This window comes from Corvus moneduloides, chromosome 5 (assembly GCF_009650955.1).
Source record: "Corvus moneduloides isolate bCorMon1 chromosome 5, bCorMon1.pri, whole genome shotgun sequence".
Lineage (NCBI taxonomy): Eukaryota > Metazoa > Chordata > Aves > Passeriformes > Corvidae > Corvus > Corvus moneduloides.
Genome location: NC_045480.1, coordinates 27,817,246 through 27,844,329, shown reverse-complemented (window position 1 = coordinate 27,844,329; position 27,084 = coordinate 27,817,246). Strand labels below are relative to the sequence as shown.

General features: G+C 41.8%; 1 protein-coding gene across 3 annotated transcripts in view; it reads right to left on the bottom strand.

Moving 5' to 3' along the window:
* Nucleotides 1-27,084, bottom strand: part of KIT (KIT proto-oncogene, receptor tyrosine kinase) — a 56,565-nt gene that overhangs the window by 18,716 nt on the left and 10,765 nt on the right. For 2 of the 3 annotated variants that reach the window (XM_032109394.1, XM_032109395.1), the window contains exons 2-7: nucleotides 19,404-19,643; nucleotides 15,546-15,824; nucleotides 12,385-12,521; nucleotides 9,578-9,737; nucleotides 6,565-6,754; nucleotides 5,109-5,224 (exon numbers count right to left, since the gene is read on the bottom strand). In XM_032109394.1, the coding sequence (XP_031965285.1) occupies nucleotides 5,109-5,224; nucleotides 6,565-6,754; nucleotides 9,578-9,737; nucleotides 12,385-12,521; nucleotides 15,546-15,824; nucleotides 19,404-19,643 (1,122 nt within the window). The remainder of the gene's footprint in view (nucleotides 1-5,108; nucleotides 5,225-6,564; nucleotides 6,755-9,577; nucleotides 9,738-12,384; nucleotides 12,522-15,545; nucleotides 15,825-19,403; nucleotides 19,644-27,084) is intronic. The other variant, XM_032109396.1, reaches the window with a different exon arrangement.

Below are 27,084 nucleotides of genomic sequence, written 5' to 3'. Positions count from 1 at the left end.
GATGTTTGTGTCTGAACTGGTGTCCTGCAAAAATCGAGTCTCTGTGAAAATATTAGTTCTTACACTGAGTACTTGGGCTGAATGTCAGAAGAATACCTTATCTCCCCCTGAGTATTTGATTTGATGAAAGATCCTAAACCAGCAAAGCTAAGAGCTTGAACAACCCAAAGAAGCCTGTGCTTGGAACAATAAAGTTCCCATTCCTGCACAGCATGACTTTACCCACCTGTAAAAAGGACAGTTTCTTCACAGTTAGAAGTGTACTAAATCTGTCAAACCACATCCCTCTTACATCTGCCCTGCGTATTCAATATTACCACTGCAGCCAGGAAAGGAACTACGCTGCAAGGCAACCAGCGCAGACCTCCCCACATAGGATACATCCCTCTAAGATATCGCTACTGAAATGCCCAACTGCCTGATTCTCTGAAACACCACATGTACAAGAAGCCAATACTTGGCTAAACGTATTAGCTTTCCAAATGAGAATTTGTGATTGCTCCGGTAGTTTAGAAAGCAATTCATCTGGCCAATGCCTTTTGTCACATCCTGAACAGAGCTAGTCCTGCAGTTGGTTTAGGAGCCCCTGTTTCAAGTATGGCAGGAAACCAGTGCAGTCAGGTGGACTTCAGAGTTGTTAGTCCAATGCCAGAAGCTTCAGCCAAGAGCACCACTAACACAGCAAGGGGTTTTTCCTGGTGAAACTGGAATTACTGACCTTCCTTCCTTCCCTTAACAACCTTAGCTTCCTTGCAAGATCACCTAAACAGAAGTTAGTGAAAGCAACTATAAAAGACTACATTGCAATGATGCTGCTCACCTGACAGATACAAGTGAAGAGCCCATTATCAGTTAATACAGCTTTACAGAAATGTAAGATGAACTTCTAATTCTAGAAAGTGGTGAAGCTGTATAGACTGCAGTGGGAAAACATAGATTTATTTCAGATAAAACCCATGTACAAAGACTGCACAGCATTAGTTTTTAATGAATAGAATATTCTACTCACTGATTAAATTAGAGGCAATAAAACAGAAAATATTCTCAATCACGTACCACCTCCTCGTGACTCACGTTACAGGAACTGAATGTTCTTTCATTTCTGAATCTGCATGTTGTGTTTTATGCAAAATACCAAGAACCAAACATTGTTGCAAAATGTTGAGACTGATTTTCAGCATTACTCATTTGGTGAAGAACTCTCTGAGAGCACACAGCATGTCAACCCAGCCTCAATGCTCACAGAATACATGTAATTCACATTTCTGAAATTCCAATCAAAATGGCTGGATTGTGAAATTATAATTAGCTAAACTACAACCCATGTGCTATTTGTTTAGGTTTATGCTGCATTTTAGGCAACATTACAGTACAATGTAAGTCAAGAAATGAGATAACTGAGAAGTCAAATATAAGAGGCATATGTGCATTAGGCCCTGGAAAAAATACTTCGCCAGAGTTGGTCTGCATGTAACATCTGAAGCTGAGTGAGGGAAACGAAAATGCCCACAATTAGTCACGCTCTTTCCAGCGTAAAAACCTAGTGCAATAAAAGCCTGTCTGCATGGCCGCGAGCCCACATGCACTCATCCTGCGACAGTGAAGGAGATGACAGGCTGTCCAGCCCAGGCAGTGTGGTCCAGCCTTGGTGCCAGGGGAAGCTGAGCTGTAGCAGCCTCTGAGAAGTGCTGACCTAAGAGCAGCTCTACCTGTCATGTGCCTGGTGAAGCACTTTGATGTAGCAACTAGAGTGATCAGCATCTCCTCACCAGCACCGAGGGCTCCCAAGCCTCCCTGGCTCAGAGATATTAAGGGACACATTTCACTTGAGGCAGCAAAGAGGCCCCCCCATGCCAGTACCCAAGGGGACTGAGATGGCTGCTACTGCCATTCCCACTGGCTGCTCCTTTGGCAGCTCAGGCACGCACACATCTCAGCACCTGCACCCCTTTCTGGCAGCCAGAGCACCTTCCTCAACCACCAGTGCAGGTGCTCCAGGGGATGCTGGAGTGAAGATGGACTGCCTTTTGCAAACAGGTGCCGAGCTGTCTTGCACATCTTCTTTTTAAAAGGGATTTTACTGTGCTAGATTTTATGACTTTTGCTGCCTAATTACCACTCCGGCTATCAGGCAGACTCCTAATGACCAGATGTTGCTTACTGTTCTGACTTTAATCCCCTAAATATTAAACATTTTGTTACATTGTTCAGCATATATGCATTCTGCCTTCTGTAATCAGGCATTAAATGTCTTAAACTTCTAATTTCATTAAGTTTATTAATCACTTTTCAGCTTTTATTTATGTCAATTCTGAGTGTATCAAAGATGACTTATAAGAGGTCACTCCTATTTCAATTCAATGTTCTGTATAATGAAATTCTGAGTTTAATTGCTTTCTATTGCCAGTTTCCCTTTCTTCATTGTTAACGAAGTAAATGTCTAAAAAGTAACACTTAATAGGTACTGTCAGTCATCCCAGACAAAGAGAGAGTTTTTTTCCCCACTGAAGCTACATTTTCTGGATTGGAACAAATCTTTCTACAGTATCGTGGTGACTCCTTATTGTTCACTGCATAGTCCAATGACAGGAAAACAGCTGAGCTTGGCTTCATGTGATCTATAATACCATGACCAGTTTTCTCTTTGCAGCAGGAGCCCCAACCACATAGGTAATATTTTGTTGACTGTAATTAAGCTGAGATATTATTTTGCATTAAATTCAGGTAGTAGTTGGAAGATTCCTCTGCTAATTGCTAGATACACCATACCTTGCCACTCTGGAGATTTCTACAGTTTCTTAAGTGTAACTGAGTACAGTATGCTGCTTGTCAAGCTGTAATTTTCTTTCTGGCTCCTAATTTTAGTGCTCCTTCTCTCCATACATTTATTATGAATTACTACACTATTTTAAAAGCAATACAGTATTGTTTCAGATTAGCATATGCAATTGCTAAATATGTTTAAATCCAAGGCAAGTATTTCTACACCGGGTTTTTCATTTCTTTCAGCAAATGCTTCAGCATCGATATTTGTTTATATGAAGACATTCTCCTGATTATGAATCCTGTTTTACCTGTTTGGTTACTTTCTGCTGATTACATGCCCAAGCCAGACATGTAAACATCACGAGCTACATCTAAGCAATTTATGCAAAATCCCTGACAACAATGCCAGGTGAGGATGCACCATTAAATCAGGATCTGACCCACCCACACATGACTCACCTTTGGCAGTCACTCTGCTATGTCAAATAATATGGTATGTTGTCATGCAGTTTGTGTTTCACAGCTAAATAATGAGCATTTTGCAAGCCAGTGAAAACAGGTTATTTTTGTCTAAAACAACCCCTAGAAAGGCCAATTTATTAGTTCCTTTTTTTCAAAATGAAAAAATGTTTGCAGGAGCTTAGTCAAAATGCCAAAAGAAACTTTTTGAGTCAAGTGCATCAAATCCAACTGCTTCAGCAATGGCTGCAATCCACCCAGGGCCACAGTGCATGACAACATGGGCTCCATGAGACTGCTTAAGTGTCCTCACGGCATCCCAAGACTGATCTTGCTGCTTACAAGACCAGTAGTTGAAGAAAGAAGGAAACAGACTTGAATGCTGCTGGTTGTAGGGACAAGCCATTCAGAAGAACAAAAGTGTCTATGCTCCCCCTCTTGCCTTGCCCATTCTGCTTCTCTATTCTCTTCCTGGTCTGGTTTCCTAACCACGATCCACAGGGATTTTCAGCTTTTATTAAGTAGCACATGCCTCAAAAGCAGCAACATGACAATCTGCATTGAGAACTGACACCTGATAATGCCAAAACTGTGAGACAGTATTTTTTTAGTTCTTGTGCCTAGACTATAGGCAACCTGCAGTTTTTCCCATTCCTTCAGTGAAATTACATTTCTGGCTCAACAATTTGCTCCACTAATCTTTTAAATACTAGAATTATCCCTCATGACTGTGACCCACATTCATTCACTGAGACAAAGGACATCTGAGATCACTAGTGCCCTTATCTCAGAAATCAGAGCTAGGAAACACAGAAGGCACAATACAAGTGTCAACATTCATGGATGAAGGAAGAAATACCATGTTCTGAAAGGAGCCTAAGTGACATTTCTAGATCCAAACTATGTCATTGCTAATAGAGATGCTACAAATGTTGATCTTCAATGATAAATGTGAAGAATTCAGAAATGAATAGCTAGGACTTGATGCATTTGTGGAAATCTTGACAGTCCTCCACACAAAACTGTGCCTGAAGAAGGACACATTGCTGCTAAAGCATAGCAGCAACACAAAACCACATTTGCAGCGCATTCACTTACTTTCGATACAGTTCCTCTTGCTGGGCTCAAAGTCCCCTCTTGGTTTAATTTTCCTTAAGCTTGGCCTTTAGCAGCAGCCAATATTTGTCTGCTGAGAGCATGAAAGGCTCTAAGAGGATGGCTCCGCTAAGGACAGCGTTTTCGGAAGGTTTCATTGAATTAATTTTGAAGTTTGGCATTTTCTTGAGGAATGCTATTTGGAACTGAGGCCAATGCTCTTCCGTAACGAGCGTGTCCCAAAGATGACAACACACACATTTGTAAAGCTATGCAGATTTCTCTAAAACCATGGTGATTTGTATTATTATACAGAAGTATTTAGATGCCAAAAGGCATCTAAATGTGAATAATTCTCCTGACAAGCTTTCAAACTCTGCATCCAACTCAAACAAATTAAGGACAAAAGCTTAACTGGTTGCCAAAAATGCAAATTATAAACCCTGTGTATCCTGCTCCGCCTGGAATTATAATAAGTTTATGATACATACTTATTTTTGAGATCATGTTTCCACGTCCTACAGGTTTTTTTCTGTACAAACAACCTAGCTGCTCTCTGGTAATCTCTGGAATACATTTGCTAGAATGTAAGGTCATGCTGGATAGTAGGTGGATTTGTGTGAGTACTCTGCACTTTTATATCTTGACATTTAGTTTTCCAGCATGTGCTTCACTTCAGAAAGCCTCTCATATGCTGAACCACACTGTGACATCTTGTGCATACATTATGTTGTATAAAATACAATGACTGTGATAATGAAATATTTCAGACTGTTCACTTTACTTACTTTTCACATAGACATTAAATGTTACAGAGGAGCTGGCATCAGAGTTGGACACGAAAAATGTGTAAATGCCTCCTTCTGTTCCTTTTAATCGTGTAAGGTGAAGTTCACTTGTGTAACTGTAAAGGAAAAATTTAAGCATTACTAAGACACACAACTTGCTCTGAACAGGCAATTGCTGCACGGAAAATAAGAAGGGCATTTTCTGCACACATCGTCCATGCAAACACTCTTATCTTACATTATGACTGCGACTGCAATTCCAACATCCAGCAGTTTTGCCACTTCTAACACCCAGATGTGTGTCTGGGTAGCAGCTCAGCATCAGGCTCAGACCGCATGCATGCATCACCACCTGCTCCTCTTCTCACTGAGGAGGGGACCCAGATTCACAACCTAGGCCACATGTTCTAGGTGCTTCACTGGATTTTGGGAAGACAAGGGATTAGGAGAGAACAGTGCCCAGCAGAAATAAAAGCATAAGCTTTTATCCAGAGCACTTGGGGTCTGCTGTGGCAGTGGAGGGAGTTTCTGCACACAAACGACCCTAATTCTCATTTTTGCTCTTGGAAAGCAATGTAGGTGAGTCGTGAGTATACAGCATGCTGGTCCTCAGATGGTGTGGTTAGCGCGACGCTAATCCAAATCTAGGTCGGCAGACTTTACACCAGTTACTGTGGCAAGCCACACATTCTACATCTTTTATAGTCACAATTTTCTCACCATCCCCACTTTCCTCTTTCCAGAGTGTTGGGGAGAATGAAACAGGAAAACCTTGGAAATATGATTGCCTGACAAAAGATTTTGGGAATATGAAAACTACAGGCAACATCGAAATGAAAGCCACTTTTGAAATACCAAGTCTTAGTTACTGAACAACTAGAAAACAATGGTATGGCCACTGAAGATAATCCCCTCTTGATTGAACAATACCCTCTGCTTGCAGGCAGGTCCAAGGGTCAGAGCAGACCCTACCAGCTCAGCAGAAGGGGTCCAAAGAGTAGTTTTTAGAAGTTAAGATGTAACACTCTATGGTAATATAAGAACTCTTATAGGCTGTATGTAAATGCTATAGGATTTGTATCTTGTATTAGATTGGTTAGTGACAATTAGAATATTCAGTACAGAAGATGATTTATTGTATTGTAACCAGGACTTCAGACACTTCTCTATTCCTCTCTTCCACTTCTACTCTTACTTCCACTCTTGCTCTTACACCCTCTCTCTCTCTCTCACCTGCTTACTCTCTTGGGCCTGCTCAGAGCTGAGTCAGGCAGCTCTGAGCAGTGCCCCAATACCCACGCCCTTTACAATAAACCGACTGTGTCCCAAGACCTGCCTATAGAGATCTCTCCATTTGTCTCCGTCTACGTCCGTCCGACTCACCCTTAACCTACACAGAGCAGACCCTAGTCTGCTGTTCCAAAGTGAAATCGATATTTACAGCCATACATATTACCTGTTATTGCCCACAGTCTTGAACTTGACATCATGGTCTGAGGAATTCTGTAATGTTTCGTTCATGTACATCCAGACTTCTTCCTTCGGTTTTGGATATGCCTCATATTCAACTGTTAAGTTTCCATTTTGTCCTGCATTTATATCTATTGTGGTATTCATTGTTGCAAACAAACGGACAAATCCTTTAGCTGATGGTCATATGAGGAGAAGAAAAACAATTTCAGGGCCATTTAGAAAATTGTGAGTACTCTAACCACACTTAGACGACTTCAAGATCAGTGATCAAACATACAACTGTGAAACAGGAAATCTTATCTGCAGAGCAGAACTCAGACCCTCACCTGCCAAAGCCAAGGCTACTAGCTACATGTAAGCATGAGGCACAGGACTTAAAGCAGCCTTGAGTGCTTTACCATAAATAATTCCATCTTGTGGTGAAAAATACTCTCTATATACTTTTGGGAAAATGCAAGCATGTATTTGATTCTACTCAAGTATTTCTATTTTTCCAAAAATTTGACTTGCTAACTGTCTGGTATGAAAAAAACATTACAAAAAAAGCAAGCTAAAATCATTTATTACAGTATACTAGAGTTTTAAAGGTTTCTTTGTCAAGTGTAATTAAGAACAACATTACAAATGAAGCTATTAAAAGCTGTAATTAGAGAAAAATGTCCACAGGCCTAGATACCAATAATCTTAAACTAAGGCATTTCTGTACATCTGCTGCTGGGTCTTAATCTTTCATTTGGCAGATACTATTTATCACTGCGCAGTTCCATTCCAAAATATCATGTCTAACAACATCTTTGCTGTAGTGGTTTTAATTTCATTAATAAACCCATCAGATTGAGGATTCACTTTAAAAAGACTATTTTTTCAGTCCTATTACAGAAATTCATAAGGGAATTATCAGTTTGACAGGCAGATTGCAATTACTAGGAAACACATTTACTGAGAGCTTGAATTTAGACCTGAAGTCAATCTCAGATCCCTGCTTCTTCCCACTTTCTAGTAATCAAACTGCCGTGGCCAGCTGGGCACCCGAGCTTGGGAAAACCAGAGCCAGTGGGGCTTGGTGAAAGCATATGGATCTGCCAGAGCACTTGACAGATGCTTTGAAGAAGAAAGGATGAAGTAAATTCACAGCAGGCAGGTACGCTCTGAAATGGTCTCCATCATCAGAAAAGAGAAAAATATTTCAAATCTGAAAATGGAAGGTTTGTAGTGCTTTTTTCAGTTGTCTGTATAAACACAGGATTCCCTATGCAAGCTATATTCAAAATCAGACCCAACAGCCTTCAAATAAAATTTTATTATGATGCTATCGGTCCCTGTAATACAGTTCTAGTACCTTCTACAATTAGATAAATTAACTGCTAGAAAATGTAACTAGGAATTTACAAAAAATACACATTATCTCCTGTAAAACCTTTGGCTAATGTTAAAGCCATAGTGATGTAGTATCTGATGCAATTCCAGATCTCCCTCTATGTACACACCATACAGCACTTCCTAGGACTCTGGGAGCTGGCACACTTCAGGTGAAGATAGTCAGTTTGACAATAAATGGTGAAAGGTATCCAAAAGTTGGAGCTTATTTTATTTTAAGTCAAACTTGAGAGGGTGGAGAGAGAAAACTATCTCAGAAAGGAAAGATTCCACTTTTTCTCTGGCATTTTTTATTAAATACAAACCTTGCATTTTACTAAATAAAAATTTTATTTCCTACTTTTTATAGTGCCATGCTTTATTTTAAACCCCAGACTTTCCAAAGTCAATCCTTTTTAAAGCTACATTTGCATATGTAGTAGTACTAAGAATTTCTGTAGTTAAGAACTTCCCTCCTCTTATAATAAAAGCTTTCACACTGATCCCCTTGGGGAGAAGATTTTCTTTCATACTTCACACTGTTTCACTCTTTTACATATGAATGTAGTCTCTCCTGTAAAAAAAATGAGGAAAACATCCCTGTCATTGTGAGCCCTACCACTCGACCAGCACAGCAAGGTTAAGGGCACTCAAACCTCTGCCTATTTGCTGAAGATCTGACCCACACGGGTCAAACACTTCTGTTTTCTTTACGCTACCAGGGAGAGCAAAACAAGCAGTGTTGCCGGAGTGCGTGTCTGTGCAGCAGAAAAACAGATTTGAAAAGGAAAAAAAGAATCCAAGGCTACACGTCCCTCAGTTACTAAACCCTTGAATCGTACGGTACTGGAACAGTTGTAGCAACTACACAGACCAGAATGATCTTATTAACTATACCAACATGTTCTTAATTGTACTCAATTTATCAAATGATCAGGCTTCAGCAGCTTTAAAATTCAAAAGGCACTGTGTGTCATCCAAGTTAATATATAGCAGACTCTAAACACATCTGTTATTAAACAAGAGGAGGAAGGGAGTTTGCTCACTGTTTAGGGACATGATCCAAAACATGTAGAAGTGATGGATAGTGGGTTTAACAAGGGGGTGACCTCCGGAACAATTTCATGCTGTCTATGTGCACCATGACATTGCTCACAGCATTATTTTAAATAGAGGTATAAATATAGCTTCTACGTAAAAAACATTGACACGCTGTCAGTGAAATTCCCCATGCTTGGAAGGCAGGTACTGAAGATGTGCTTTGCGCTTGTGCTGCCAAATTACTTAAGCATAGGGACAGTACCAGGCAAAGGTAAATTAGCTGCTTTGTTAAAACCCGTTTAAATTTTAGATTGAATTCGGAAGGATGAGACACCAGAGGGACAGAAACACTGTTGGGTGGTTGTTCTAGTATCACTTTAGAATAACAAGCAAAGGGTTATAGAAATTAAGGCAGCCATACGCACCACAACTTCCTGAACCATCCCATATGGTACCAGTCAGCAATAACCTTTACAGAAAAGCAACTTTACTCACTGAGGTTTGAGGAAAAAGAGAGAGAACGAAGAGAGACTCCCCAGTGTTCTCACTTTTCATCTCCTGCTCTTAGAAATGTTAAGATTTCTACAAGAAGCATTTACCTAGAGCTTTCAAGGTTACTGTGGCATTGGTTTTTCCAAAAGGGTTTTCTGCTTGGCATGTAAATTCTCCAGAATCATTAACTCCCACTGAACGGATGTTCAATGTTAATTTCCTTTCATATCCATAATCACCCAAATTTCTGCTTTTGCTTGTAACAATCTGTCGGTAAAAAACAATTAACATCTAAAACACTGTGTATGCATCATCTTTCCTAGATAAATTAAAAATAGGAGTAATTATAACTTTGCTATATTAATATTCATAACTTTAAACCGGAATAATAAGCCAGCACGACAAACCTGTCACTAGAATCTCCATGCAAAACAAGTGTGTGATCAGCTGCCTTTGGGAGATAATGTCCTCTCCTAAGTCTTATCCCCTCCCCTTCTTTTTTTTTTTTTCCCCCACAAGCTCCCTTCTAAGGCAAGAATGTGGGGGGACATGGGGTGTGGCTGGGGTGAATTTGGGGCTGTGCTCACCTGCCCCAAGAGTTCCAAATGGAGGAGACCAGCCCAAGCCAAAGAACTAGAGCTGTAGCTTCTTCACATGTTCCCATTACCTAATGACAAGTCTGTTGCACCCAAGGTCAGACCCAGCTCATTCTGCCTACATTTCCAATACTGAGAAGGTGAAAAACCAACTGAAGGTTTTATTTGCACAAACAGCACTTCTAACTGTAGGGCTTGATGCAAAATGACCACTGGATCCTGATTTTCCTAATGCTCAGAAGCTGCAGCTCTTGTATGAAGTCATTGCAACTCAGAAGTGTGGTTCACCACTCAAGCAGTGCCTGAAGTTCAGCAGACTCTCTAATGGCTGCAATGCTTCCCGGAGAATGACAAGAGACAATTTAAAGTCTTGGGGCTTCATTTTAACTGTGTTGCTCTATGTCCCAAGGCCACAGCATCTCCTGATTGCAGGCATGCTGCACAGAGCCCTAGCGGCAGCAGACTATACACAGCATCCTTCCTCTGGTACCCACTCTGATTCTTGGTCCATAGAAATCTAAATTTATTAATCTTAAAAGCAACTGGAAATTTCATTCTCTTAAATATGTCATGATTCTATACATATGCGTAGAAAAAATAAATGCTTTGAGATATTGACTTGAGTCTCTGTGAGAATGTTCGGTATGGTTGGGAAGACTGATAAAATTTACACTGATTAATCCAAACGCAGACCTGGACTTGTTATGATTTTCTAATCGAATTACTGCAATTCTTGGATGTTCCAAGAGCTTCTAGATAAATTAAAGCTTCTCAATGCAATTTTGATTTCTCCTGAGTTATAATAATCACAAGAGAAGTGTATTTAGTATGGATGTGCTTGTTAGTAACCAGTCTCCTAATTTTCCAAAGCGGTGGTAACTTCAGTCATACATGGAAAAAGCATTTCAGTCTTTTTCCTCTCATCTATTCAGGACAAAATGTAATTCCAAATCTACTTAAATATGAAATTTATGTGTTCTCCTTCAACACAAAATTCAATTTGATAGTATTTCAAAGACAGCAACTCCTACTATTTACTAGAAAGGACAGAAAAGTCAAACTTATTGGGAAAATACTTTCCTTGTGGCTTTTACACATTAAATAAAAAATTATAAAGCACAAAAAATGAAGGGAATTTCATCAATCTGTTACACAGGAAAGGGAGGGGAATGAGAGAAGAAATTAAATTCTCAGATAAAGGTCCTGGCACAGGAACAAAAGCGGATCTGCATGTCCCAAGCCACCTTTGTGTCACTTAGACCTTCTCAACGTTCAGAGCTGCAGGGTGGGATTTCTGGAGCAGCAAGCACTTAGCAAGAACAGCTTTACCAGAGCTGGTGGATTAGCTAAGCATGGCATGCCCAGCCCCAGGGAACAGACTCCTGTTCGTTATGTGCCCAAGGAGATGTAATTTATCCAAATATCACAGGAGGCTTTTCTTCCATATACATGAGCTGAGAATTACATATTCTGGTCACTACCATTAGCAGTAAAAGATCAGTCAATTAGCATGGGAGTGTATATTGTAGGAGTTACTAAAAGGTCTTCACAAGGGCCTTTAATTAATTTAAATTTCAGGGTATACCCAGAAGATCAAGAAGCATTCTCAAAAACAACCCAATGTGTACTGCTCATTTCAAAGACAGAGCTGGCAGCACACTGGCTTACCAGGAAAGGGAATCTTTCTGCCTCTCTTCTGCAGAATAGTTGCAGTATCAAACTCTCCTGGAGCACTGAGCCTCTCAATAATTTAATCTGGTGATGCAGTCAGTAACTTCATCTATCACTGGCAGACAGAAGCCAGTTCACTGGTTCATTTTTCAGAGCTTTTCCAGTTAGTGAGGTACACCATGTAATTTAAATGAATTAATCATTCCTGCGAATGCTTACTACTATTCCTGTCACACACAACCCCATGCTAATTAGCAGGTATTTACTGTTAATGATAACAACTAGAATATGTAATTTGCAGTCCATGTGTTGATATTTGCAGCTCCCATTGATTGCAATGTGATGTGTAGGCACTCCACGCTTCCGTATTTAGGAAACCCAACAGAGGTCACCTAAACTTCACATTGAAGAGCCTAACTTTAAATTCTTTTTGAGAAGAGAAGCCCATGCAGATGCTTTTCGTCCCAGCCATCCCCATGGGCACAGGACAGCTGTTGCCCTCTCACCAGTCTGTGGGATACTGAATCTTTGTAAATGCAACAAATCAAAATCAACACAGCATCAGGTACCCAAGACAAGCATGTGAATGTCTACAGAGAGTCTGTGAACTGTGCTGAGGCACACATGATACAATTAAAGGAACTTACCCCACTTTTGTGAGAAATCCAACTAGCTTGTACACTGCTATCCACATCTGTGATTATGCATGTAACTTCAAATTCTTCCCCTTCTTTGAGAAGCTCATAGCTTTTTGATAAGGTGATGACAGGAAGAGTTTTGTGAACTGGAAAACAATTTAGAAGTTTATTACTTTTCATTAGTCTCAGCTCTTCCGAGGGGGATAAAAATCAACAGTCATTAATTAACTTTCCAATAAAATCAAGATTCTGATATGTATTAAATTTTTTTAAACCTATTACACAGTTGTTCCTTTACAATAAGCACATTTCTGCCTCAACCTCGCATCAAATTACACTTAAGAGTTAGATAATACTTGTTAGAGCATAGCAACTTGCATGAATAAACTTGAATGATGTTGAACCATCAGTGAGACAATTCGTTTCATGACAGTGATTAAAAAGCAGCACTCTGGAACTGAAAACATGGTAAGTATCAGTCACTGAAGAACAGCAGCCCAGCACTAACTGCAAATTTTAATTACAAAACATTACAGCCAACAGAAAGTACTGTGTGACAAGTCCCTGAAAAGCTCTGATGGACAGCCTAGGAAGGACAGGTACAGCTCAAGGACTTCTGCACATCTGTGCCTGAAAGCACCTCAACCTCTGCTCACAGTGATAGCTCACAGTTTGTCACCCAAGAATCAGGTGGTGACATGCAGACGTGGGGTAGCTGTACCCTGTTCTGCTTCAGGATGTCTTTCATCAACAGTCAGGTGTATCTGAGGACTACGTATCTCCTGCCTCTGCAAAGCTCTTCAGCTCTCCCTCTGTTCTGTTCATGGCTTGTTTTTCTATTTTCTTCATCCTTTCTTCAATTTTTCCCATTTTATTATACTCCAGTTAATTTCCCACTAGGGCTTTTACACAGGAAGACAAACTGTAAATGCAGATAAGGTCTTCAGACTCTCTTTCTACCTCTGACACAACTTTTGTAGTTGTCTTAGGTAAACTGTACAAAACTTAGGAAAACACCATGCTTGTCAGGCATTCGTACTTTAACAATAATGTTTTCCTCATGTTGCTGTAAGAAGCTACAGAAGAGAACAAAGAAACATGTTTGCTCTCTTCAGATATAAAGGCTCACACAAAAATCCCCCTCAGCATTCAGCATACCCAAGAGACAGGAGGATGCCAGTGCAGAAGGCATTCTGTGTTCTCATCTGCCAGAAACATTTCTGGACATCCAAAAAAAAAGCCCGAAGTCCATAAAGCTCCTCATTGTTTTGAGAAGGGCTGTACATAAACACTCCCTGTGCTGTCGTAGCTGATGTGTGTCTGAGTACTCCTGCACAGCTCCCTGTTTCATGGATGCCTCTTCAGTCTTTCTGCACCAGAAGCTCACACCTGAGGGTCTGAGTGGCATGGTTGTAACTACAAACACATTACGCACCAAAGCATCTCCAACATGTTTAAATGTTGAGCCAAGGAGAAAGTGGGAGTTTTACCTGGTGAACTCAATAAGGACTGAACACTATAGCACAGCAAATACAATACTGAGTGACAATGCTGCTGATGGATTTCAGCAGATGCTTCTACTTATTGCACGCTTCCTTCCTAACGGAGAAGGTGGGCAAAATGACAAGGTGCCCTCAGCCACCTATGGTTGCCCACCATCAGTGGTTTGCTGACAATGGTACCAGGTCAGCACCCTTCCATCTGAAGTCACTACTGAATCACACCACTAGAGATTTTTATCCTGTAAAAAAGTCCAATACTACAGCCTCCATCTTCCTATGTCAGAGAAAAATCAGTTATATCAACCAGCTGGTTTCTTTCTTTGGCCATCACTGAAGAAACAGCTGAAAAAAACCCCACTTGTTACAGAACAAATGACACACAGCAAGAATGGATTTGATTTTTGTTTGTCAAAGAAGAATGCCAGAGCTGCCTGTACTGATTAAACTTTTGTTCTCATTAATTGACATTTAGTAGTTATTAAAGTTCATTGTATGAGAATTTCCAAATCATCAGGAAAAGAAGATTTAAACTTGCCACAGCAGACTCCGCACTTGAGATGGTCCCCACTGCTCAACCTCTTGCCCCACCACCAAGGAGAATGGGCAGGTCACACATGGAGCAAATACCAGCATATGCCCTCACCATGCCACAGGGCAGCTCTCCTTCACCAGCACGAGGGGACGTGCTGCTGTGGCCTGGCCTCAGCTCCCAAGCCCTGGCACGATGCAGGCAGCAGGGATGAGCACACCAGCCCGCTGGCCCGAGCCGTGCTCCTCCTCCTTCGGCAGCAGCCTCAGCTGCAGCAAGAGGTGGCTTCATTCCAAGTGTCCAGGGCTACACAGAGAACAAACTCATTTACTTGCCCCTGAGGAAATGCCAAGCCAGCCTGGCTTGCTGAACTGCTCCCTCCACTTCCCTCCTGGGTATTTATACAGCCCAATAATGACACACAGCCTAAGTGTAGGCTCCAAACTGCCCAGACAAAACCGGCCTGTAAAGTCCTGCAGACAGACATAAGGCCTCTCCTTCTTCCCAAACCCACCTAGGCACCCAACCCTAGGGCACAAGGGGGTCTGAAGGTCAAGTGTAGGGTGTCACCAACAGGTTTGCCAAGTGTAGTGCTGCATGCAGCAGCTCAGCCACAACGCAGTCCCCATCATGATCTGTGCACACAGCTGTTGTGATCATCTTCACTCAATAATAAGAAGACAAAGACCTTCTCCTTTCACAAGCTCTGCTTCTCCACCAAATCCCTTTTCTTTAATGCCATCAATCAGCTCCTTCTACTGTCACTTGTGGGCAACGTACAAAGGAGTCAGGCACCAAAATAATTTTGCCTGCTTAAACCTGTCCAAACCTCAGGGTGCTGGTTTGCCCTCAGAATTTAACAGCATAACCCACATTTCTTATAATGATGAAAAAAACGCCTGGAAATCACCAGGAACAGAAAGCAAAACTCATCATAGCCAAACCTTCTGAGCACAGCCACAAGTTAAGTGTCACGAGATCAATCTGTGCCCTGACACAACTGGCCCAAAACAAGCTTTCTAAGCTCAACACTTTCCTTTGGACAGCAGTGAGGCTTCACACACAGCCCTTCTCTACATCTCCTGGGAGGTGAGGAGTAAAATCAGGCTCTCTACAAGAAGGCAAAAATCCTGTGTTACCTGGTCTCACATTCAGGAAAATCTTCTCTGATATCTTCTCAACTCCATTGTGCTTGGCCAAGCACTGGTAGCAGCCCTTGAATGACCTCTGTAAGTTCTTTATAACAATGCCCTTCTGGGGATTGGGAATGAACGTCATATTTCTGGGGAGACGTTTGCCATCACATTTTTTCAGTGTGAAATTCGCAACATTTGGATCTGTTAGTGGGCACACTAGCAGGATGTCACTGTCTTCCTTTCCGTAGATCAGAGAATCAACAAGAAAGAGCACATTTGGATCTATGAAGAAACACAAAGATCTGTCAGAGAAGCTGGCATGGGAACTTCTGATGACCCTAACTCTACAACTGGGCACTTGTCAAAGAGAGTTTCTTTTCAGCCAGTAAAACTGAGTATTGCCTAATTCATGTTTACCAAGAGACATTAAATTTTGTCCTAAAAGAGCAGCATGACAGGAGACGTGCAGTAACATTCAATACCAGGTACACTAAAGAATCATTCACACTAAAAATAAGCTTACTGCTTTTTTATTTGGAGATGGAGGGAGTTTTTTGCCTTGTTTAGGTCCAAAATATCCCCACAACAGTAAACAGATTTTCACAGATCACTAAAAGTAATTTGCTTTTAGCTAGTGGCAGGGCTGTAAAGTTTCATGCCCACGGGAGGATTTGGAAGAAATTTATGAGCAAATGGAAGTTGAAAAGCACCTAAATTATGGTTTTTCACTTCTGTAAAATACATAATCTAAATGAACACACATTGTTACCAGAGGAAGCAGCAAACAACTTCTCTCTTTCTCTCAGCTCCCTGAAAGCAGAGATTATTTTTAGCCTCCTTAGAAGAAAAATTGGGCATACAAACAGCATATCTGATTGAAAAATCATCATCACATCTTTCACAAGGTAACTTTCCTATAGCATTTCATCTCGGCCAACCATAGCACACAAACATATAGTACTTCAAACACTTTTACAACCAAAGTTGAAGCCCATGATATGTCATGACCTTGAAATACTAAGAAGCTGGCAAACACATAAATAAAGGAATGTGTGATGACAAACACTCTGTAAAAGTTTATTTCAGATTCCATCTGCCCTCTCTACAGAGGAGAATGAATTAAAAAAACAAAAAAAAAGAGGAAAGTTTTCTTTCCTTTTTACAAACATGCTTACAACCTGAATGATTACAGATCAACAAACCATGGCTTAACAAGGAAGACTGCGAGAATTTGGTTAAGATAATGGACAATGTGCATTTGGTTTAAGACAAGAAGTACCAGGCTGAAAATGAAGCCTGGGATGTTTATGTAAGCAATTCACTATATCAAGGGGTTCCTCATCACTGAACAGAGAAGTTACTGGCTGGTTTCTAGCTTAGAGTGAAGGTGTAGCTTTGGCTGAATTTGATACTACCACCCAAGAAGCCCCCACAAACTACAGGTTTTGAAGCATCAGTCTAGAATTAGAGGATGGAGACTACTAAGAAATGAAAAAAAAGTAAAGCATTTCTGAACAGAATCAAAATGTGACATTTTGCACATAGAGACCTTAAAAGAAATGCTATGACTAGCTGTCACTGCTGAGCAGGAAGAGGGTGGATTAAAAGTGCTCATCTAAATGTCCCTGCTAACAGACATACCTGATTGCTTTCTACTCAGTCCCCTTTTCTCCAATACAGACAGAACCAAGATATCTTCATTATGCAGAAAGTATGGCTCCCCACAACTCCAAAAAAAAGAGAAATTTTTGAAAATAGAAAGAACAAAGACCTGTTTCACTAACAGCTGAAACTGCGGGGAAGGTCTTGACTGGAGAAGGTAACATCGTTGAGGTGCACCCCTTGCATCTTCAATTCCCCTCTTGAAGGGACTAGCACAGTCAGAAGACATGAAAGGACTTCCTATGGGGAATCCAGACAAAAACAAGGCTGTTCATGCTCATGTTCTTCCTTCATAGCCTTCTACGCCAGGGACATCTTGGGTTGCACTTGCCTTCTGGGCATACTGCAGGTTTCCAACACAAGATATAGTGGTGCTTATCATTACTTCCTTCTGAAAAGACTTGAGATCAAAATCAAGACATTTTTCTGTCTTATGCAGGAGTCTGAACTGGGCTTGCTTGGATTAGGAAAAAAGCTGCTTTTATAGATACAACACAGGTGCTTTCTGCCGTAACAGAAAGGTGAAACAGGTACACATCCACAGTCTGTCAACACTGTGTCATCCTTGGTCACAGAAACAGAAGAAATTTGGATTTTGTAGGTTCAGAAGAACGTAAGATATCAACAGATGCCACCATTTTATGTGTCACTATGCAGGATCAAGGTCCTTGGTCCTACTCTCTCTTCACTCCCAGTTTTACAAGCAGAAAAGTATAAGGGGTGTTTGTGGCAACCCCACAAGCAGCAGAGCATACGACAGCATCTTACAGGTGGTATAAGATGTCATTAAACCACGCCTATTGCAAAATGATGGTCAACCTCACAAACATACTTATTTCACTGCCAGGAACTTGTCAAAGTGAAGGTGGCACGTTTTTCACACAACTGAGACAAAAAAGATAGCAACGTGTTGTATGAGGGCCACACAACTTCCCTGATGCGTGGTAAGCATGCTCAGGAGAGCTGCCTGCTATCCTAAGGTGAAGGAGTCACTCATGTAATGGAAAACAAAAACATCTCTATGATCATAGCTATCTGGGATAATTACCATGACCTTCAGGAAAAAAATCATGGTAGGTAAAGTCAACACTATTTACCACATATAGGTAAAATACATGTCAGATTTCCTTTAGTCATAGTCTCAGAGAAAAACAGAAAGTCAAGAAAACTTATCCATGGTAGCTGCATGGCTATTTGGAGAACCCAGAGCAGTTAAAGGAGCACTCTTTAAATTGTGTGGCCACTATACCAGATATCTTCCCTGGAGAAAATAACCTTCGCTGTGCTGCGCTTTGCTATGCTGGTATCTCCCTGTCTCAGATAACAACCTTGCAGTAATTCTCAAAGGACTAGCGGGGTTCAGAGGAGGCTCTTTTGAGACAACCCCTGTTGGCCAAGTAATGCTGTCTTCAAGAAAGTGGATACCATAGGACCTTTTTTCTATTAACTGTTTAGGAGACCACCAGATTTATGGGAAGGGGAAGCAAAATAACCATTTTCCTTGGAAAGTAAATGGAGTGCCAGGCATGGTAAACTGTGAACCTGGGGGCAGCTGATGCAGACATAAATCAGAAGAGAAGGAATCTGAAGAAAACACTGCACAAAGAAGAGCAATAAAGGATTGAGAAATGTGTCAGAGCAGAAGCACTTTTTTCCTGTCTGAAACATTTCTGATCAGTCACAAGGTAGATCAGAAGCTGGAGGCAGAGGAATCATCACTGTTTGCTGGCTTAAGCCTCGGAGGACAGTCTCAAAAGACCAAATCCTTTAGGCTAACTGCCTCAGTAAATTAAAAGCTTGGGACCAAACCTTACATGACTCCATACTGATGGATGGCACAGAATTAAAAAGACATTTCTACTTATTTCTTACTTCTTCACAGTATAACTGACTCACACAACAGACTCAGGTCACTTAGGTAGCGTCTAGAAAGGGAGCTCAGATAAGCACGACCACAAAATTAACGGGGATGTAGAGAAGAAGTCATCCAGAACTTTGTGCTGCTGACAAAGGCCATTGCAAGCAAAGCAGAGAGTGAGGTTTCTTCCTACTGGACAGGGAAGAAGATTTCTTCTACCCAACTGTGTTCTGCCTCTGAACTTCAAACTCATTCCCTCCTCCAACATTTACTGTCCTCTTATTTTGGGAGTGAAGATGGGGGGGTGAGGAAGCAAAAATAATGCCTTCATTGATATTTACCTTTAACAAAAACATAGTAAGAGGAGACAATACTCCCTTTGCTTCTGCATGTGTATCTGCCTATGTCTCTGACTGTTGCATTTCTGGTGTGCCACTCTTTCTCACTGGAACTCCTTGCTTTTGCCGATGGGTCTGAGTTCTGGAAATTCCATGTCACAGGTCCCTCCTCGTTGCACGTCAACCTGAATTCCTCCCCTTTATTCACAACCTGTAAAGACTCTACATGGGACAGCGAACCACCTGCAAAAAAAAGCACAGAATAGAATGTCTGTCAATACAACACTCTCTTTTCTTCTGCAGCAAAATTTTATTTATAGCTGTATACATGCAACTAATATTTTGGCAATTATTTCTTAAAAATACTAAGCTGCAATGGCACTATGTTATTCTACAGACACCTTTTGTCTTGTGAGACCTTTGGCACACAGAGAAAATAACCTGTGTAGGTGGAAACTGGCCTCTAAAAAACCTTTTGAAATTAAAGTTTCAGATGCACCACTCTCTGCAATGTTTTGGCTTTTGAATGGGAACAGACCCAAGCTATTTAAAAATTAAATTCAAGAACATATGAGTCTGATCCTACATGGCAGCACTTTTAATCATTCTTTGTCATTTACTCAGTATGTTGCCAAGAACTAAAGTTTTCCTTGCTCAAGAGTTATCTTTTTATAACTGCTCTCATGTATTCAGATGCTCCACTCACACTCGTGAATTAGAAGTGTCCAGTTTAATGAAGGCATCAGTACATGCTTTCCACACTTGCTTATTTCTTTACCTGAAGTGCCAATTCAACATTTCTCACGTTAAAAAAAAAAAATTCATGCAAAATATTCTTCAAGTTTTCATCCCAACACCACCAAATTAGTTTCACTGAGGCACCAAACTCCCAGTCACCAAAGCTGCTCTAAGTGACCATTTAGCTTCTTTTTCACTGAACACGCCATAACACAGTGTTTTAAAAGTTCTTACAAAATAAAGCTCTGTAGAATCGGCAGCTCCAGTTCACAGTTCCCAACTACTTCCCAACTGTCTACACAGAGAAAGGAGCACATTCAGGCTTTTCTGGCTCTACTGTTAGGGTAAGCCAATCAGGGGGTTGCTGAGTTAGAATACTCATGGTTTGAAAGTCTTAGTGAGCCTACAAAAATGAAGTTCACATTCAAAAATCCAGAGAAATTCTCAGTTATGGACCTACTTGCACATCAGAAGAACATACGCAAATATTGAGGTGATCTTGCAGTAACAAACCCTTCCCCTTTCAGAGTAGCTCTTCAGTCCTACAAGTGATCCTTAGCTTACAATGACTGTGCTGTTAGCTCATGTCACAGAGTTGTACAAGACTGTACAACATCCATGTGGAGTAGCAGAGTCATGCCAGTGAAAATACTACTTGCATGCAAAAACACACTCTGCAGCTCCATTCAGAGGCTGAATTTCCCTACCCACACAGATAACAACAGACGTTCAAGAAAAACAACTGGATAAGTAGTTGGGGTGAGGTTATACACTCCAGACTTAATTCATTCATCTCACAGCTTTACTCATTCTTAAACTATATACTGGATTAAGACCAGGTCAGGTAACTGTTCCTCTTCCTGACAAATCCACCACAGAGTAGGAAGCAAAGGATGGTCAGACCACCTGCAGAGACTAATTACTTTGTTTGTAGTCTGGAAGGAGCCCTCCTTGGAATTAGAATTTATCAGTGTTAAACTCAACTGGCACTCATTCTTCCAGTGTCACCACGTAATTTTCCACATGAGGTCCACTAATCCTGCATATATGCTTCCATGACTGAATGCACAAACAACCACCCTAAAAATAAAAATCACCAGAAAAATGCAGAAAAAAAAACCTATTAATTTCAAATCTGCTACCTCAAAGTGTAGGTGTGTGTCTGAGCTGTGGTACAGTAGCTCGAACAAGAAGAGTGAAAGTCCAAGGTCGCAGAAGCACAAGTCCCAAGTCAGCAATGGCACAGTAGACAGGAACGCTGGAAAAATCCTTTGCCCTGGGCAAAGATGTGCCTGACTGCAGGGCTGAGGCAAAAAACCTCTGATTTTCAAACCCCTCAGATCAGAGCCAGTAACTTTTGGCATGTGAGAAGACAGAAGACAAAGATCTCTGAGGAGGGCTCCTGAAAGACCATGCAAGTCCTTCACGGGGTTGTCTTTGGAAGACTTCTCTGCTGCTTCCCACAGACCACAGGGCACTTCAAGTGACAAATTACATGAGCTGCGTAAGACAGCAGAAGTGTGGTGTGGTATAGCTATTCTGGCACTAACTTCACAGACGAGTCAGGGAAGATTGAGAAAGCAAAAGATGTGGACAACCTTCACTGGAATCACTCCATGCCTGCAGCCAGCAAGGTCTCAGCCCGGGCTCCGCCAGGGAGGTGCACATGTAGCTGGACTGGGATGGCCCCCACTGCCCACTGTCTCAAGGAGCACAGTCCTGAGCAGGTCACACAGCCCCTGCCATGGAGCAAATACCAGCATATGCCCTCACCATGCCACAGGGCAGCTCTCCTTCACCAGCACGAGGGGACGTGCTGCTGTGGCCTGGCCTCAGCTCCCAAGCCCTGGCACGATGCAGGCAGCAGGGATGAGCACACCAGCCCGCTGGCCCGAGCCGTGCTCCCCCTCCTTCGGCAGCAGCCTCAGCTGCAGCAAGAGGTGGCTTCATTCCAAGTGTCCAGGGCTACACAGAGAACAAACTCATTTACTTGCCCCTGAGGAAATGCCAAGCCAGCCTGGCTTGCTGAACTGCTCCCTCCACTTCCCTCCTGGGTATTTATACAGCCCAATAATGACACACAGCCTAAGTGTAGGCTCCAAACTGCCCAGACAAAACCGGCCTGTAAAGTCCTGCAGACAGACATAAGGCCTCTCCTTCTTCCCAAACCCACCTAGGCACCCAACCCTAGGGCACAAGGGGATCTGAAGGTCAAAACCAACAGGTTTGCAGAGGAAAACGGACCTGTTAGAGGTAGCAGTGTAAAGATTAATGTTGTAATTGACCTACTACGCGAGGATGGATCTGTCAAACCATACACATCACTGCGTTGTGTGTAAATTCGGACAGGTTCTGCAGTAACAAACGCTTCCCCTCATGAAGGCCAGCTCAATAGTCCTACAAATACTCACTGCCATGTCCCTCTGATGCACAGCACAGAACAGCATTGCACAGCTGGACTGGACATCTAATGGCCATGCCTGAGCCGGGGGGAACGTTTTTCAAAACCCAACACCACTTGCATGCAAAAACACACTCTGCAGCTCCATTCAGAGGCTGAATTTCCCTACCCACACAGATAACAACAGACGTTCAAGAAAAACAACTGGATAAGTAGTTGGGGTGAGGTTATACACTCCAGACTTAATTCACTCATCTCACGGCTTTAGTCATTCTTAAGCTATACACTGGATTAAGACCAGGTCAGGTAACTGCTCCTCTTCCTGACAAATCCAGCACAGAGTAGGAAGGAAAGCATGGTCAGACCACCTGCAGAGACTAATTACTTTGTCTGTGGTCTAGGTTTTGGAGGAAGCCTTTGTCCTCTCCCCATCTCCCCTGGATGAAGATTTACCAGTGCTAAACCCAACAGACGAGTCCACCAGCACCTGTTTTTCCAGCACCACCAGAAATTTTCCATGAGTTCCACTAATCAATCCCCTACATAAACTCACATGACTCAACATATAAAAAAGTATCCCACAAAAAATAATTGCCAGAAAGATTAGAAAAACATAATTTCATCTTTTTATTGAATATTTATTACTCTTACATACTCTTTCCCCTAGCTCTCATCCTATCCATTCAAGTTAGGAGCTCAAATTTCTGCAACACTTACTATCAGAACTATCTAGTAAGTTACTGAAAAGTTTTTGAAGGTAGTAAACAACACAGCAGAGCATGACCTGTCCAGATGAACAAGAAATATGTTATGTACCAGAACTGGGAAAAAAAAAAAAAAAAAAGAAGAGGAAATAAGCACACTTGTGGTGAAGTATCACTCATATTTTGAGATGATTTTGCTATGGTTCCTTTTACGCAGTCTATGAATTCTCAGCAAAACAATTTACAAACTGAATAATGCCTTGTGCAAAGGATTCCCAGAGCGTAAAGGGTTTTCTTCTTTTGCCTTCTGAAAATAATGTCTCTTCAAGAAAATTATGACACAGTGCAAGGACAACCAGTTGTAAACACAATGACTATTAGATTTGCTTCATATTATGCACCAAAATATCAGCTGTCTTTAAAAAGAGAATTAAAATGGTGTTTAGAAAGATGAGAATGACTTTCTATCTTCTTTTTAGAGGAATAATTAAGTGACAGAAATCTGAGAGTTTAACTAACAACTTGTAATCCGGTGTACTAATCCCCACAGCATGTGTCCATCTGCTCTCTCATCATCTTCTCCCAGACTCACATCTGAGACTGCTCTATCTGTATGGCACCCGAGTGATAGGGCTCTTTCCAGGCCCCTGTTGCTCTCAGGGACTCCAGTAACATCAACCATGTAATCATAGCCATGACACCAAGACTCCTAATTCAGGAATCAATTGTGTTGGCAGTATATATGCCAGAGAAAAGAGATCTCCCAAGTGCCAAACCCCATGGGATACAGTGTTTGCTGTCTCCTACCAGAGCTCTGTGTTCAGCCCAGGTAGGATCATGGCTTTACCAGTCACTAGCAGGACTATAATGAGCAATGAGATGGAGGAACACACTGCTATGTCCCCACTGAAGTTTTCCAGGCATGGGTATGCATCCTTAATCTGTTATCTGCCCCACACCTGGGCATTTCTCCATTCTCTCTCCACCTCTTTACACCTTTGAAAAGGAGGTGGACTGCTACTTCAGTATTCAGCTGAGTGTCCCCATCTCAGTGAGGTCCACCTGAGCAGGGGAACAACTCAGGGCAAGGAGAAGAGAGGAAACCTGTCTTCTGCCCACATGGGTCCTGTGGTCTCAAGTGGGGCAGATAATCCCACTGTTGATCACAGAATGTGGATCCCACCATGACACACTCAACATTCCCCATACACTGCACAGCCAGAGTACCACAATGGGATTCTGGATGACCCTCTAGAGTTGTCCTCAAGGGCAACTACAGCGTGTAGTTACTATATGCTAACAAAAACACACTGATAATGGCAAATATTTAATAAGTCACAATTTAGAAAAACTAAAATAAACTGCTAAGCTCAGAGTTGGACAGCCAAAGATCCATTTTGGATGTACTAAATTTGAGTCCTATAGCTGAAGAGCTTCGCTTCCACAACCCTAACTTCTCCTTGTAATATAACAAACTTGAGTTAAAAACTACAATGCTGGGATCACTTGTAAACAAGGCTGTGTAACTGAAAAAGAATATGTGAATATATTAAAATGAAGGAAGAGGAAGGAAAGAGGAGGAGTACAGCAGTTGTGAATTCTGCATGCAGAAGGAACATCTGGAAAACCAGGCTAGAGGAATTAGAAATTCAAACAGCTCTAGATAATACTGATAGGAAATGCAGGTCAAATTGCAGGGATATGATTAAGGACAGCAGAATGTTCCTGTAACAATTAAGGGATGTGCAAACAATAAAAGCTCTGGCTAAGGAGTGAACCATCCTGGGGAAAAAAAAATACAGTTTATGCTGGAGCTTTTCAGCCTCGGAACAACACTGCTGTAGCATGGAAAAGCACATCAGGCGCAAGTCCACATCAAGCTTGCAAGCAACTGGAAACCATCTCCAGCTGCCAAGCAAACAAAGGATGTGGGACTGCCATGGAGTAAGATGAAGAGTCAAGCACTGTGGATTTTATTCCCAGCTCTGCCACAGATTTCCTGCACAACCTTAGGCCAACAGGTTAGTCTCTCTGTGGCTGCTTCCTCTTTCAACTCTTATCTAAACATTAAAAGGAACAAGAAGTTTGTGGCAGCTCTGTAACACAACAGATTGCTTCCAAAGAAAAATAAAAACAAAAAACCCTGTGCCTTATCCCATGCCCTTCCACTTCAAAGTTGTGTCAAACATCTCCCAGGACAGAGGCACAGCACAGCTTTGCAGTGCAGTCACAAACTGCTCACATCCAGTACCAGCCTCTCTGCCAAGCCCACGGGACTGGCAGCGCCCTGCCAACAGGTTCATTGCTGCTCAGCAAGGGCAAATCCCTCACCCTGCCTCCTCAAGGGCTGGGGCACATTGAAAGGGCATGGCAGGCTCTTCTGAGCTTCTGCCTTCCCCCCTCGCAGCTGTCCATAACTTTCATAGTCATCATCATGTAAGCTGTACAAACACTGCACAACGAAAACAATGACCTGACTATGACCTGACCATGACCATGATTTCTAAAGCAGTTAATGCTTTTCTATCATAAATGCACAGAGGAGCTAAACTTCAAGTGACACAATGTCCACAACTTTCGTCTAAGATTGTGGGGATTGGATACAATTGGAGAGACTATTTTTTTCAGTGCCTATGCATTCTGGGCACTGCCTTCACTCAAGGGCTATCACACAGACCTCACTCACCGTGGTTTTTCATCTACAACAACATAAGAGAGCAGAAACAAGAGATATGCTTTATCAGTTAAAGTAGTAGCACTGCTGTAGACGCAATGGTCCAGGGATATCAGCAAGACATGGCTTGCAGGGAAGTAATATCCTCTTTCAGCATACCCAGCACTGCTGGAAAAAATGAACATGTTTTCAGACACACAAGTCCCCTGCAGGTCTGAAAGAAGAGCAGAAGCAAAACCATCTCTTTTACACAAGTGCAGAGGTCCTAGCCAGAAGCCTACTCAATCTTCTCTAGAGTATTTACACACAGGTCTAATTGAAGAGTATCACCCTTCCAACTCTGTCTCCTATTTGTTAAAGCCACTATGACAGTTGACATATGCTATGATGGACATGAATGTAGATCCTTTCAATTACATTTTCTTTGTCCTGCCATTTCATGCCCCAAGGAAAAAGATAAAGTGTCAAACTTGCATGTTAACCACACTGAAACAACTTAAAATTTATTCTGATGTATAAGTCTCCCAGATTTTTCAAAGGAGACATGCTATCATATGCTTACTTGTTTTATTCCACTTCACTAAACAGACACTATCCCTTATGCTAAATGAAAAGTTTAGCAATGGCAAATGTCAGTTTTAAATTACTTGATCTGAAAGCTACATCAGATCCCATTTCAGCCAGGCTGTGGGGGAAAAGGTGGCTAGCAAAATAAACTATCCACACCAACACCCACACTAGTGTCTTCCTCAAAGACATAGAACAAAAAATACCCAAGACATGACTGTCCCTGCAAGTGTCACGGACTCTTGGCATATCTGAATGACACAAATCCTTGCTGACTGTCTCCTCTGCCTCAACTTCTTTTCAGAGACTGAAAAATTATCTGTCACTGGACACATACTTAAGTCTAGGCTGATCAAGTTTCCCTGCAGAACTAAGCGGTTTGTTTCTAACCCATCTCACAGGGTCAGCGCTATCTGCTGACCAACAGACTCTTCAATGCTGTGTTTTCCAAGCAGATACTAAGAGCTCACAAGCTTGTGCTCGCTCTGAAGTTTTGGATTCTCAGAAGCTACATATTACTAAGCAGAAAACCAATGGAGAGGATTAATAAGGGCTTTGACTTTTACCCAGCTGCATGAGGGCAACCCCTGTCTTCCCACC